The sequence below is a fragment of the Vombatus ursinus genome, unplaced genomic scaffold, assembly GCF_900497805.2.
Source record: "Vombatus ursinus unplaced genomic scaffold, bare-nosed wombat genome assembly UNPS02008685.1, whole genome shotgun sequence".
Lineage (NCBI taxonomy): Eukaryota > Metazoa > Chordata > Mammalia > Diprotodontia > Vombatidae > Vombatus > Vombatus ursinus.
Genome location: NW_020948463.1, coordinates 595,297 through 611,294, shown reverse-complemented (window position 1 = coordinate 611,294; position 15,998 = coordinate 595,297). Strand labels below are relative to the sequence as shown.

General features: G+C 34.0%; 1 protein-coding gene across 4 annotated transcripts in view; it reads right to left on the bottom strand.

Annotated features, from left to right (window-relative positions):
* LOC114034244 (chromodomain-helicase-DNA-binding protein 1-like) overlaps positions 1-15,998 on the bottom strand; it is a 118,395-nt gene that overhangs the window by 8,048 nt on the left and 94,349 nt on the right. For all 4 annotated transcript variants that reach the window (XM_027849840.1, XM_027849843.1, XM_027849842.1 and 1 more), the window contains 2 exons: positions 13,412-13,590; positions 11,921-12,017 (listed from right to left, as the gene is read on the bottom strand). In XM_027849840.1, coding sequence (XP_027705641.1) covers positions 11,921-12,017; positions 13,412-13,590 — 276 coding nt within the window. The remainder of the gene's footprint in view (positions 1-11,920; positions 12,018-13,411; positions 13,591-15,998) is intronic.

Genomic DNA, 15,998 nt, shown 5'->3' with positions numbered 1-15,998 from the left:
ACCTATGTGCTAGGCTTGAGATCTATCTCCCTAACTCTTTTAACCTTTTTGTTCAGGTGTTCTATAGCATACTTAATGATAAAATCACTTGTTTCCACCTCCACTGATCTTTACCCAAATGCTATGCTTTCCTTCTCGAGTTCCTGGATTGCTTCACATTATTATACTACACACAATGCTACCCAACCCCAACCCACTTTAGTCTATCTTGTTCTGTCTGAATAAGGCATATTATCCTTTCATAATCATATTCCAATCATGAGTATCATCTCATCAAATCTCAGTGGTACCTAAGATGTCAAATTTGCTTACTTGCACTACATTAGTACACTTATCTACTTCTTGCTTTTTATCTAAACTGTATTTAGACATCTGAGGTCATAAGTTTTTACTCTTGGCTCTCTTCTTGAATATCTTCCTCTTGTTATTCTTGTCTGAAATACTATTTTTCTTCATTGTTGCTACTCTCCATAATATCTGATTGGCAGATCTACATAGGCATTTTCCCTTCTACTTTATTTTTATAGCTTAAAGCCCTTTTGATTAGATTTGCAGGGAAACCTGTTAATACAATCTTACTAATCTTGATTTGGTGTACTGAATCCCTGGGCAGGAATCTGTCATCCCTATATTTTAAGCCATTGTTGAGAAGCTCAAAACCCATTTTCAAGCACTCCCTCCTTAGCCACCATTTGCTTCCTAACTCAATTTTTCTCTTTTGCTTCTCTTCCTTGGCAACAGTAAGGAAAACACAACCTGTGCCTTAAGGTCTTCAGTTTGTAGCAATAATTTTTAAGGTTCCTTCTGACAGTCACATTTATGCCCAGGCTAATCACTGGAAGTGTGAAGTAGTCATCAATTTTGATAAGAGTTCAGAAGTTTGTCTTCAATACATACCAAGAAAATAACAGGATTTTCTGCTGGTATTAGATTAACGAATCGATGCCTTAGTACCCATCAGTAAGAAATTACCAATCGCTACGTCTTTTTGCTTTTTCCTGTGATCCTTAATGACTATGGCAAAATGATATCATTACTTGGAGGGCAAGGTGCAGCTTCTTTCTCACATTATTCATCTTGCTCTTCAGAAAAAACTTCAAAAAATGTTTTTATTTGTTTGAATTCTGTCCTTTTCCCTCCTTTTCTTTGTGATACTTCTAATCTTCAAACGTCTAACAAGAGTGAAGTCTCTATTTCTCCATTTTCCCCCATTAGAATCCTACTTCTGTTTTCTTTGGGAACCCATCATTGTGCCTAACAACTAGGAGTGTGGAGAGACATCCCTCAAATCCCTTTACCTTCTCTTCCAGGAGGGAGCCTAGTCTACATTTAGTGAGGTAAGGGTAGGAGAAATCTTCAGTGCAGCACTTAAAGCCTTTCACAAAATGGCTCCACCTTACCTTTACAACATAAACACATTCAACTTTCCAGACAGACTGGCTTACTTGCTTTTCTCTGACCACCGTTACCTCTTGCTTCCATGCCTTTCCTCACCTCCATATCAAAAAACTCCTACCTTCAACAGGATCCTTTCCTAATTACCTCTTCAAATAACCACACACACATATATTTGTCTTATCCATCAATATGATGTAAAACTGAAGGCAGAAATTGTTTCTCATTTTGTTTTTGAACCCCAGAACTTAGCAAAAGATAAATGCATACTAAAAACTTGTTTGATTAGAAAAAAAAGACCTTGTCTGATTAGAAAAAAATAACTACATGTGGCAGTTTCCAAAAATTCTACTTTCCTCTCCATTGTGAATTTACCTTATTCATATTTTATTATAACAATTTAATCTGATTCTCTTACACACATGCTTTTTTTTTCTGCCAACCTAACACATTGGCATCTATTTATATAGTTAATTAAATTTAAAAAGGAGGAATTTATAGCAAGATAAATTGCATTAAAATAACCTTAAAACACACAAAATACCTGGGAATTAATCTACCAAGATTCATTCATGACATATAACCACAAAGCATTATTTATGGATGGGATGGATATACCAGCATAATAAAAATGAAAATAGCAACTAATTACAGATTCTGTATTATGCCAATCTAACTTACAAGTATTTATTTATAAAAGTAGAAAGAATAACAATTTATTTGAAAGAAAAAAGGTCTAGAATCTTGAAGAAAATTAATTAAAATGATGTGGGAATGAATATGACCTAACACTATCACATCTAAAATGATTATTATAAAAATAACCATCAAAACTATTTGATAGTGGTCGAAAAATAGATCAGTGGAACAGACTACATAAGCACAACTAAAAAATAAATGAACATAGCAGCCCAGTATTAAATAAACTCCAAATATAAAGTACTGAACTTCTTATTTGACAAGAAATGCTAAGAAAGGTAGAAAACGGTGTGGAAGAAAATAAATTTAAACTAGTACTTACGATATGTAAGACAGTAAGCTCCAAATAGATAAGAAACATAAACAGTCACATTTAAAAAAATAGAAGAAAATGCAAGATGATACTATTAACAAGCATGACTATAGTGGGAATTCTTTTATAAAAAAGGGATAGAAGTGACAGATGAAACAGACAACTCTGACTACAGAAAATTTTAAAAAATGGAATCAACAAAAAAATCAAAGCAGCTAGAATAAGAGAGAAAAATCTCATCAGATCTGATACTCTTAATACTTCAGTGGAACTTACTGATGTAAGTATTCCTGCTAACAATATAGAGCACAATCTATTCCTGCTTGTATATCCTATTGCAACTATAGTTCATACGTTCCCCTAAATTTTCCAGGGGCAGGGATCTACCTAAAGTTGTAGGCTGCTGTTCTTGCATGGGATATTTTTCAGTTATTCCTTAGCCTACACATGTTAATATCACACTTTCATTTTTTATAAAACATTTCTTGGATAATATCCTTTAACTTATTTCTTCCCTGGTTTCCTTCAAGTCCCAGCTAAAATCCTTAGGACAGGAAGTCTTTCCTAATACTTCTTGACTCTACTGCCTTTCCCCCGTTAGTTATTTTCTATTTGTCTTGTAAATAGCTTATTTGCACATTGTTTTTGCTTGCTGTCTCCCCCACCAATTGTGAGCTTCTTGAAAACAGGGGCCATCTATTGCTTTCTGAGCCCAGCTCACTGTCCATTTATACTGTCTATACAAGATACACACAGACATACACCCCTGAAAGACGGGGGGGGGGGAGAGAAAGAGAGGAGGGAGGGAGAGACAGAGAAGAGGAGAGATGAATGTATTCTACAGGTTGTCCTAACTGAACGACATAATCTTAGCAATAGGCATTATTCATCTATTTGGTTTTTCCTGTGTGAATAATTTAGACCAAAGTCTTGAGAATGATTAGAGATCTCATTTAGGAGACTCTGCAATGATCTGGTGCTTAATGTAATCAACACAATGCCAAAAGGAACACCTAGAAGACCTTACCATCTACAGGTAATCCCTTTTTAATTTGAACTCTGATAGATCTCCCTCCATTACAGCCTTGAACACTTTTGACAGGCATCCATTTCCCTATTTAATGTTCTACTTGATATTGGTAATCAGAAGGTCAAACAAAGTTATCTTCTATGTTTATATTTTTCAAAGAACTTCATATAATTATGACATGCATGGGAGACAAACTGTTGTAGAACTTTTAAGGTGGCATTTGCTCTACCAAATCGAATGCCTGTCTCCTCAACAATGGGATCCTGTATTTTGAACATCTTTCGAAAATCTGCACGATGGCAGAAATGTAGTCTACTGTAGAATATCACACATGCTAAAGCTTACCAATACCTTTTAATACCCTCAACAAGCCTGTCTTTGATGCATATGCAGGTTATTCTCATTCAAAAATCTATGTCGATGGGAAAGTATTTCACCTTTTAAAAAAATTAGTTAAACAATCTTTTCCCCATTCTTAGCATCTTTCCCTCCTTTACATACACTAAGAAATGACTCCTCAATGCCCTCAAGATTGTGTTGATCAAATATAAAACAGAGTCTGTGTTGAATGTTTCTACCAGGTTTGTTTTCTTCAGCACCAATTCTGCTTTCTCAAAAAAATACAACTAAGACTATCTTTGATGGTGGAAAGAATTTGTTATAAAAATTAAAAACTTGGAATTTAAAAGTTAAAAGGTGGAATTTAAAGAAAATGTATTATATAACCAGAAATGAGGTAGTATGTGTCTGTATGTTTGTGTGTGCATGTGAGGTTTATGAAAAATCCACAAGTCTGAATAAGACACCATACTACAGTTGTGCAATCTTAATCCTGCATGTTTTTTGACCATAAAATGTATGATGGTACTTATTACCAAAGATATGAGGGGCTAAGGGTTATAGAAAATTCACTTCTTGACATTAAACAACTTGGATAAATATTTTACTTAACAGACTAGTAGATAATAAACTTCTGTCTCTATAGAATTTGTATGGAATAGGAATTAAAATTCCTGCTGTAACCAGCAGTTTAAACTTCAGGAGCAAGGTTCCTGAAAATTAAGTTGACTAAATAAAACATTTTGGGTACCCTTAAAAAAACATTTCTAAGGCTCCATCATAAATTGAATTCATAGACTTTTGAATGACTCTAATTTTTAAGGTACATAAAATATGTTTGTAAAATGATATTCAAATATCAGAATGTACTAGGAACACCTGAAATAAGATTAAGCACAGAAAATTCCCCAACTAGAGGAAAGCTGAAGCCCTAATGCTAATAGTCCTTGAAATTCTTTTTAATGTGTCTTTTTTTTTGGAAACAAGCAGTTGGATTGGTTAAGCTTTCAATTTTTTAATATTAAAAGATTGTTTAAAAGATTTTTATATGCTTATGTGGTTTCTTTTGAATAGGTGAAAAGATAATGAAAATTATTTTCAGATTCTTTGAAATGACTGAAAAGGGAAAATAAACATTTTACAATACTGTAGAACTTTGAATACCTTTTAGTAAGTAATTATAAATTTTACTTCAGGTTTTCCTTAATGGATGAAAAATAGTTTATAATTTTTCTAGTTAAATTCAACCATAAGCATTAGTAATTATGGGGCTAGTAATTACAACCTACTGGGGGAAAAAAGTCATCTTAAGAACTCCAGTTACTTTTTAAGTAACAATTTGAAATTTCAAGAGCATCAACTTCTGTGTTCATGTTTTATAAGATGCATTAAGTTTTGGAATTGTGTTTTGATGAATGTAGTGATGATAAAGAATATGCAGAAAATAAAGAAATTACACAGCAAAAAAAAAAATTAGATCTTGTCCATCCTTTGTCTGCATATTCTTCCACTATCATCCATCCATCCCTTCTGGATGACTTAATTGCGTCTCTCAAAAGCGTCTTTTTCATTTGAGTGCTTCTTTCTGTTTTAAGGAGTGATATGATATTGCTCATAAGCTTTCACCAAGATTTAACAAATGAGCTTATATTCCTAACTAATGTTGACTGTCGCTCCTCCACTTGACAAGGATATCAACTGTTTGCTGACTGATGGTTTTTATGATATTTTGGTCTCCATGCTTTGGCAATTAATTCATACTGATTAAGCTTCTATGCAAAATTGCTACAGTCCTGTCATTTATTTCTTATTTTTTTTTGCCATCTTATGTATGATGAGTTATGGGTCATTCATTTATTTATTTCACTGTACACCAAATGGGAATTTGTTAAGAAGCTCAGCCAGAGTTCTCAGTCTGCATTTTCTGCATTTCCCTCCCTGGATCCCAAGACCCAATTTGGTCTAGTTGTACTGCAGTAGGTACTTCACGGTTGGAGCAGAAACTTAATTTAACTCCTAAAACAGGCCATGCTGCCCCCTCAGTCTTAATAGTCCAAGCAGTTCTAATAGGGCAAGGAAGGGGGTAGATGGCATACAGTCCTGCTGCTGGTATGGCAGCTCTATTTTTACTTTACTTAGAAAAATACAGTTCTTCACCTTCTAGGGAGCAAGACAGAGAAAAAACGTTCTCAGTAAGAAGAGGCAGCTGGATAGGCCGCTGGGGCCAGTTCTGCCAATCCTAATATGATGGATTATTTAAACAGGATGAGTTGGTATTATTTAATTGCGTGACATATATTTTTCCTTATTTCTGTGACATGCGTTGGAGCATAAGCTGTTATTTTTCTTTCAGTCTTTTTGCAAACGTGTATCATAAGTACTAACATCCTCTCATGTTTTGCAAAATATTTCTCTGAGGACTTTGGACTTGTGATAAAAGCAACTTCACCAACTCCTTAAGTTATCTCTCCAAATAGAACCTATAAGCCACTCTTCCATTTAGCTGTACTTTCCTGGTGTCTTCTTGTTTTGTTTATAGTGAGAATATCAAGATTGCTAATATTCATTACCTTCAGTAGCATGTCTAACAGTTGGTCTGTGCATAAACATCTCTCTCTATCTTTAGTGTATCAACAGCTAAGTTAAGGTTTATAGATATTCTAAAACTTGTGTGATTATTACTTCTTCTCTGATAAAAGTCTGATATACAACATATTATCAATTTATACATATATATCAGACTAAGAACCATTGCCTGTTGGAATGAAGCACCTAGATGGCACAGTAAACAGAGTGCTGGATCCAGAGTTTGCAACACCTGAGTTCAAATCTGGCATCAGGCACTTATTAAGTAGGGCAAGTCACTTAACCTCTGTCTGTCTCAATTTCATCATCAATAAAATAGGAATAATAATAAGATCTAATTGTTAAGAGTTGTTGTGTTGATAAAATGAGGTAATATTTGTAAAGAACATTGCAAACCGTAAAGTGCTGCACAAATGCTAGGTAGCTATTATTAGATAGAGTCAAACAGCATCAAAAAGCAGTTTTCAAAAGAATACAAGTAATGAGTACTAAAGAACAGAAAAATTAAAAAGTAGAATAGACTAAGAAATAAGCACCCAGTGTTAGCTAAACTAAAGAACATAAACCAGTGGCAAAAGTAGACAGAACTGCTGGGAAAACTGGAAAGTATCTGACTGTACACTACAATAAATTCCAAATGAAGTTAGCTAAAAATAAAAAGTGACATTACGCAAATATTAAGACAATCATTAGTAATTAGATTTTACCATGAGATAGAAGTGACAAAAGAAAGACAAAACAAATAACAGTCACTTAATTAAACAACCTTTGCAAAAAAAAAAAATGCAAGGAGAATATGAAAAAACTATTTATGGAGAAAATGATTTTTGGATTAATCATCTCAGTTAAAAGTCAGATATTTAAGATACACAGGGAACCGAGAAAAATAAAGTCTAAGATTCATTCCCTAGTGAATAAATTGTGAAAGTATATAAGCAATTTTCAAAAGAAAATTGAAAATCTTATTTTTAAAAGTCATCCATAATTATTAATAATTAGAAATATAAGCAACTCTGAACTCTAACCTCATACACATTAAATTGGCAAAGAGAAGTTAATGGGGAATGTTAGTGTTGAAGGAGAGTGCAAGAACACTATTGGACCACTGAGAACTATTTAAAATTATGCAAGAAGTTACTAACATTATCATACTCTTTGACATAAAATTTGGAGTGAAAAACTGGAAACAAATAGGTACCCACTGATAGGGGTATGTGAATGTAATGGAAAATTAGTGTGCCATTACAGACATATAGTTGTGAAAGAAAATGTTTATGGGTAAAGGGGCAGGAGGAGATGGACTTGAGTTGAATAAAGAAATCAACTATAAAAGTGATTTGGAAGACTTTGGAATTATGAGGGCCAGAGACCAAATTTGAGCAGAAGGAATTTTAGAGGACTTGAAAAGCTGAAGGACAAGAAGGGTTGGAGGTGGAGAAAAAAGTGTTAGAGAGATTTAAAAAAAAAAAAAAAAAGGATGTCCTAGAGCTCAGTAAGAACTTGATCTAAAGGAGAAGCAAGGTGAGGGAGAAGAATCTCAGTAGAAGGAATTGGGAAAGGAAAGAAAAAAGGAGAGAGACTGAAAACCCAAGGTAAAGGAGAAACAGCAGCAATGCCTTGAGCTGAATAAAGAAAAGGAAGAGAAGTGGAAAAAGAAAAAAGACTCAAGGAGAAAGTAGCTGATAAGATTAGGTAAGTAAAATAAACTGTCTAGACAAGGTAAGAGGTTAGAGAGGGGAAAACAATGTACGTGGCTTTTAAGATTTAAGAGAAACCAAAGAGATTATCAAATATTAACAAAATGATAGAGTAACAAATTTAGAGTTATGTTCACCCAAAAGCAGTTTGCAATTGTGATTTTACACAAGAGTTCCTAGCAAGAAAGACAAAACTTAAGTAAGAACCTTACTTCTAGCAAGTGTGGCAAGAAGGAAACATTTTGCAGTTGCCTACACTGATAATGCAGTGTTTATATTTCTTTTGACAACCAAGTGACTGCTAAGAGCCGACTGGTTTCTGATCATTAAAAAAAAAAAAGAGGATGGAGAAAGAATATTCAACTTTCTAGGTTATCAAGGACAAAATCTTCACTTGAAAACTGGAAGAACTTCAGTGTGAAAACTGAGAAGGGAAAAGGGAAAGAAGAAGTAAAAGGAAATCTTGACTTATGTCAGGAGGTTGGAATGACATCACAAAAAAAAGATAAAACAAGGTAGATTTTAGTTATAAAACTAATTTGAGGGTGCTCTTAAAGAAAAGGGAGCTAGATGCTCAAAACTGGTTATTGTCCTCCAAGGAATGATTATTATATAATTCTAAATATTTTGTCAGGAGAGATTACTTAATAGCTAGAAACTAGTAGTAATGATGATTCCTGCTGAGGGGATATTTAGGTACCTACTTATTGACTTGATAACAAAAAATGGATGTGGTCTTCCCAAAACATGCATTCAGATAATCTACAAAAACATGTCAAAATAAATGAATATTGTCCTCCTTAGATGATTCATTTGGGTATAAATGATAATGCCAGAAGGAATATAAAGCATTGTTCAAGATTATAAAGTTCTGGGCAAGAATGAAGACTTGAGACAAAAAGTCACTGTTGCTAAAGAGAACAAAGGAATAGAAGGAAAAAAACATTTTTATTATGTGAAAAATTGGTTAAGAAGCAAGTATCTGAGAATGGGATTTAAATCTCTGAATCATGTCCTAAAATAAAGGAACAAGCTCTTGGACAGGCATGAGACATTAAACCTAGAGGGGTGATGGAGGCAGCTTTTATCAGTTTGAGAGCTGACTGTTAAAAAGTTTTCAGTGTGAGGATTTATACCTCAGAAATCCGCAAATGCCAGAAATCAGGGCTTGATCTGTTATCGTATTATTTGTCTAGACATAACAAAGTAATGGAGAAAATGTTAATGATGAATATTGAACTTAAAGGTGTGTTGTACACATATATTTTCCTCCTGAAGAGCCAGCTCTTAAAATTTACCACCACACTCTTGGATATACCTAACTAGGGCTAGTAAGAAATTAACTGCCCAAATTCTTGTACACCAAATTTATAAAATGAAAAAGGAAAAATTCTACCTAAGGATGAAGCTAGACACAAAGAGTTGTAGCTACAATGTAAGAAGAACGCTAACTGATGCACCCAAAAGTTCAAATGATAAAATCTAAGAAAAGAATCAGCAATAAAATCAATGGCCTCAGATGTCCTTACATATTTGCACAAAGGATGAGAAAAAAACAACATGAACTAGAGACCCTAGGACAGTGAGAAAAACATGACCTCATGGCTCAAATTGCTGATACAAAGGGGATGACACCCCTGACTGGAATATAGTTCTGGAAGAATATACTTTATTCAAAAGAAACAGTAGGATGGGATAACATAAGAAAATATAATCAGGCCAAAGTTCCTGCATGAAACAGTAGTGAAGGAGCCCAGAAAGTGCCAGTTATGAACTTGGCCCCCAGCATCTTAGTCAATCATTGTCCCCATAAGCCATGAAAAACAGGCTACGAAGTGAGGGATGGTGATTACACATCAGAAGCAAGGCAGATTCTGCATAAGAGTAGAAGAGCAAGTCAACCAAGTTCCAATGCTGTTTACTGCACAAATCTCAGATGCTGGAGCCTGTGTTGGTATTGGTGGATATCGTGTGATCCGAGATTCTATGGGTCCGGATGTAGCTCACTCCCTTACCTACAAACATCTGAGGAATCCTTTTGGTAATTGTGATCCACACACTAGCCAACAGTTTGAGAGCTGACTGATTGTACCCAAAACTCTTCAGAATTTGTGAGCTGTGTCAAGAATTGTCCTTTTCCTTTCCTGGTGTAGTTACAGACTTATAAAACAATCTAAATAACGAGAAATGGACATGACAGACCCTCTTATCTCTCTAATCAAGTCCCAAATCGAGCCCTCTTTGATTAGTAGCTCCAAACATAGGGTGAAATGAGCAAGATGAAATTTAGTAGGGATAAATGTAAAAATCACATGTGTGTTAGAGTGAGCTTCTTAATGGCAAGGTTTTTTGTTTTCTTGCCTTTCTTTGTATCCTCCACGCTTAGTACAATGCCTGGCACATAGTAGGCACTTAATAAATGCTTACTTGTTGATCTGACTAAGAGATAAACTTCACAAGTATAAGACAGAGGGGAAATAGTAGTTTGTTTGAAAAAAAAAAAAAAGAAGAGGTTTTTAGTGGACTGCCAGCTCAATATGAATCAAATTATGGTATGTGGCCAAGAAAGTGAATGTGATCTTAGGTTACAATGAGAGAGTCATAGCTCCAAGGAATAAGTAATAGTTCTGTTGTATTCTGCCTTTGTTAGACCCTGTCTATTCATTTCTAAGTGACACATTTCATGAAGTACAAAGATAATCTGGAAAGCATTCAGAGGAAGGCAACCATGATGATGAAAGGCTTCAAGGTGAATTCTGAAGAAACTGGGCATATTTAACTAGGAGAAGAGAAAATTTAGGGGACACATGAGAGCTTCTTTCAAGCATTTGAAGGGGTGTCACCTGGAATAGAGATTAGACATGTTCTCCTAGTCTTTACGAGAGAGATATAGAAATGGGTAGAAGTTTCAAAAGAGCAAATTTAGGCCAAATTAGAGCTATACAAAAATGAAATGCGTTGCCTTTAGCAAGCAATGTTTTCCTCCTCATTGGAGGTCTTCAAACAAAGGCTCAAAGATCAATTGCTGGTTATTTTGCAGAGGGAAGTCTTTGTAGATTTGAGTTGGACCAGGTGGCTACTGAGGTGCCTTCCATATATGAAATTCTACAATTCTGTCAAGTGATTAATAAGAAGCTTTCAGAAACCTAGGGAGACTTGTATGAAGTAAAAAAGCATAAAGAAAGCAAAGTAGAAGAAAACTATATACAATTACAATGATATAAATGAACACAACACCAAAATCCAGCATAATTCAACTTAAATGGAACGACCAATAGTGATTTCAGAAGGCAAATGATTAGATTTGAAGAAAAAAAAAAAGACAACCTCCTCCCTTTTTATAATGGTAGGGAAAGCAAGGCTACTAAATATTGCTTATGTTGTTGAATGGGAGTCATTGTGTTGGTTGGTTTTATTTAAAAATTTATCTTTCCTACATAGAAGAGATCAATAGGGGGAAGGTTTATTTGGAGAAATAATTCTGGCATGAAAGAAAGAAGGCATCAATAAAAGCAATGAAAGGAAAAATGTGTTATATACAAAAGGAGAGATATACATAATCTATCTACAGACACACCCTACGAATGATATTTGCATATTATGAGCAAACCTCACCACAATGTTACAAAATACAATTGCCTTGCCAGGATTAGAGGAAGAACAGTTTCTTTTGAAGCTAACTGCCACATATTATGTGGTTCTGCAAAACTTTGTATTTTTCACAACCAATTAATACTTTTCAATAGGGCAAAAATGCATTTGTATCTGGGCTCCTAGAAAATACATTTTTAGTTTTACTCTGATTGTCCTTTGGAAATTCATGGCACAGTAAGTTTATGGGAAAAAATTACAACCTATTACCTGAGAGTCTTGCCGTTTCTTAATTGCATGCTTATACAATTTGTGTAGTTTTCTTGCATCAAATTCTGTGAACTTAGACACAAAAATCCACAAATTCCTAGGAGAAAAAAAAGATTCTTAATCTTTATGTAGAATAATTTAAGAAAGAAATTCATGTTTCTTGTTCTCTTCACCTCATTCAATGGAAGATAGACTCCCTCAAACTGCAGACATAGTACTTGAGAAGACACATACACAATAGGCTTCCAAAAAGAACTCCTACATCTTATATTATTTAGGATGGGAAGTAGTGATGACATTGTTATTGTACCTTGAACTTTTAAATCTCAAAGGACATCTTTTTAACCTATTTAAGGCCTGTCAGTCTGTTTTCAGTTACTTTTCAGATTTATCTCACACTACTGTTTTTCAACACACTGTTGTGTTCCAGCCAAACTGACCCACTCACTACCCCCCAAAGTCAGTATTCTGTCATCAAACTTTTGCATAGGCTATGTTGTACGCCTAGTGATCAAAAGAAGTAAACAAGCAAACTGTACAGTAAACAAAATGTGCCAGGTCTTGTGCTAAGTGCTTTACAAATATTATCTCATTTGAACCTCAAACCAATGCTGGAAAGTAGGTTCTATTATTATCTCCATTTTTTAGTTGAGGAAACCAAAGCCAACAAAGGTTAAATGACTTGCCCAGGGTCACATGACTAGAAAGTATCCAAAGTTGGATTTGAACTCAAAGGTTCTATATATGTAAAAAAAATTTATTAAAGCATTTTTTATAGTAGCAAAAAACTAAAAATTAAGTGTTCATTAAATGGGGAAAGGCTAAAATTCAGTATAACTTGGGAAGACTTGTATGAATTGATAAAGAGTAAAGTAAAAAAGTAAAGAGAACAATTTACATAAGAAACCAAATAATACAAAGGAATTAAGTCCAAAAAACATCACAACTCACATCAGTGCAGTAAGCAATCATGACTGCAGAGGAATGATAGTGAAAAATACTTCTTCCCCTCTCTTAAAAGAATGCTGGACTAGAGATGTGAAAAGAAGCATAAATTTTCAGACATGGGCAATGTGTTGGCTTGTTTTCTTAAACTTCTTTGCTCCAAGGTAAGTTTCTATATTTCTTTTGCTCCAAGGAGGAGTTAAAAAAGAGATGAATTAATATTTAGCAGAATCACCTCCAATGTAATTTCAAATATGGATTTTTGTTGATTTTGTGGATTAAAAATGCAACTGGCATGACAATGGTTGTCACTTGCTTTTTCAAAGATACATCTGCCACCTAGTGGTTTAATACAAAAACATAGAATGATATACAATAATGCCACACTACAATATCAATATAAAGAGAAATATAGGTTTGAAATTAATTAAGTTACTTTTAAAGCAATTTACACAGCTTAACAAAGTTACAAAAACTTCACAAAGCTGCAACATGGAAATGGATAATTACCTAATTATAGATTAAGACTCTGAAAACATCACTTACTTTCTCCACTGCTTAATTTGTTCAGGATTTGTATATTCTTTTAGACATTCAGTGATATGATCACCAATTTTGATTAGACACTGTCTAGTATGTTCTAGCTGTTCTCTTTCTGAAAGCCCCTTTTCAGGTCTATCAAGCTGTTTCAGGGCTGCTTTGACAGGCCTCATTCTTTCTTTGCACTATAAAATGGGGAGAAAAAAAGTATAATATGTGTTAAAAAGGTGAATTCTGAAATATCATTCATCTTTTAAATTATATTATAATTAACAAATATAGCATTATTCTAAGCCAAATTAAACAATAAAACTTATTTCATGGTTCTTAAAAGTCTGTTTTACACCAGGTTTTCTTTGTAAAGTAATAATTTATACATAGTTTGAAATCACTATATTTAAATATGGTAAAAGTACTGAATTATACTTGACACAATTTTTTAAAACTTTACATTAGTGGATACAACTTTAAAGTCTCTTAGATATATACCATAAGGAGACTACATTTTTTTTTTTTTACAATATAATGATCTTCCATTTTCTATAATAATTAAGGTATATATCCTTTCAAAAAAAATGAAAATCAATGGTAAAGGTACATATCCTAATATATGTTACAAATCAATGTCTACATGCCTATCATAAAATCTATATGTAATTAATAAATATGATAAATACCTATATTGCTTAAAAATTACCATGGCAAAATGCCAGTTAAAGGCTACCTACTTGTGTTGAAACTGCTGCTGTCACTGTCCAAGATCTCTGAGTCAAGGTCTTTAAGGGAGTCTTTCTAGGCTACAACCTGGGTGTCAAAGTACTTTCCTTCTTATGACTTTGGTAGTGAGTCCAATGGCATTATATTCTTGGCAATTATTTTTTCCTTCTAGAATAACACTTATTTGGACATGTACACCAGATGAAGAAATGACCTAATAAAGTGTTTGGCCTTTTATTACTAATCATTGAACACTGCTCTAATTGTCAAGATGAGCTGCTTCAGAAAAACAAAACAAAACAAAAAACTGCTCAGATGATGTCTTGGACTATAGGATCAGTGAATCCAAGATTCATCATGTAAATAATGCTCTCATGCCATAACTGACTGAAACTACAACCACAGTAAGAATTCTGGTTGATGGAGAATTTACCAATTTAAGTATAAGCTTTCTTAGGGGCACAAATTCTACACCATTTGGCAAACTAGAAACATATAGTAGAGTTACAGGGACTGAAGTTGTTCAACATGAGATAGATATCAGATGTTTTTAGACTAGATTTCTAAAACATGACTGTAAGTGGGAAGTATAGCTACCAAAGTCTAAGTTATAAAAAGCCACTGGAATATACGTGAATTGTGACTTGATTTCTGCTTTCACCTTTTAATGGCATGGCAGTAATGGGTATTGGCATAAACTTTATTCATTTTTAGAGCACTGGCTGCTAAATGCGGTGGAATGAGTAGTAAAGCCTACCTTGTCAACCCTTAGCATTAGCCCTTTGAACTTATCCAGGTTCATTCAATGACATCAAAATTTACCAAGTACATACTTTGTACAACACACTGCACTATTCACTAGAGGAGATACATAATTTAGATAAGACCCAGTCTCTGTTCTCATGGAGCTTATAGCTTAATAGGGGTATATGACAATATTAAAAGATAAGTATTTGAGAAAATAGCAGAACAAAGTTCTATGTGAGAGAGATGATCATCACGTATTGGTGGTTTCATAAATGGTATGGTATTTGAGTATGGAAGTAGTCCTCCAGCAATATCTACATATATTCTATTGCACCAAAATGTGAATAAACAAAGTGGCTAATGAGAAGTCAATAGGCATAAGATTTGAAAATGATGATGAGGACAACTCTAAATTCATTAACTATAGAGGGAACAAAGAAAGGATAGGGAATACACTATCTTCATCTATATGGACTAATGGACAATTAGATTTGGTGCCTAGCACATCGTATAGGATGGGCACTTAATGAATGTTTGTTGAATTAAATTTGGCAAAAAGGGTTCTCCCTTTTTGAATTTTGAGAGAAAAGTATCAGTAAATAGGTGGAAAAAAGAAAACAGATTTTAGGGGGTTAATTAATCAATGGTCAATAAGGAAATGAAGGAAGAATAAAATACTGCCTAAATATGCTTGGTAGTGAAGGAGAGAAGAAAGAGCAAAATTAAAAGATCAACATCAAAGAATGATTGAGAAAGAACAAAAGATGGGAAATTATGAGATCTAAGGCACAAGTGAAAGGAAGGTGGCAAATGAAACTCACCTTACGAGAAAAAAAAGAGAGTATAAAAGTATAAACACAGAGCTACTTGAAGTAAAGAAGCCAGAGAGGCAATAATTCACTATGGGTGTCTTAAATCTCAGAATAGTAGCAGCTAAAAGTTTTATGATAAGAATGATAGGGATGAGGACAGTATGTTATAAGGTAATCCATGAGAAGACTAAAAGGAAATCTTGAAGCATCCACTGCATGCTGGATTTCAAGTCAGAGGAGTGAGAATCAAATCTCAGCTGTTACTAATTACCTGCATGAATGACCTTGGGCAAATTACTCAATTTCTCTGAGCCTCA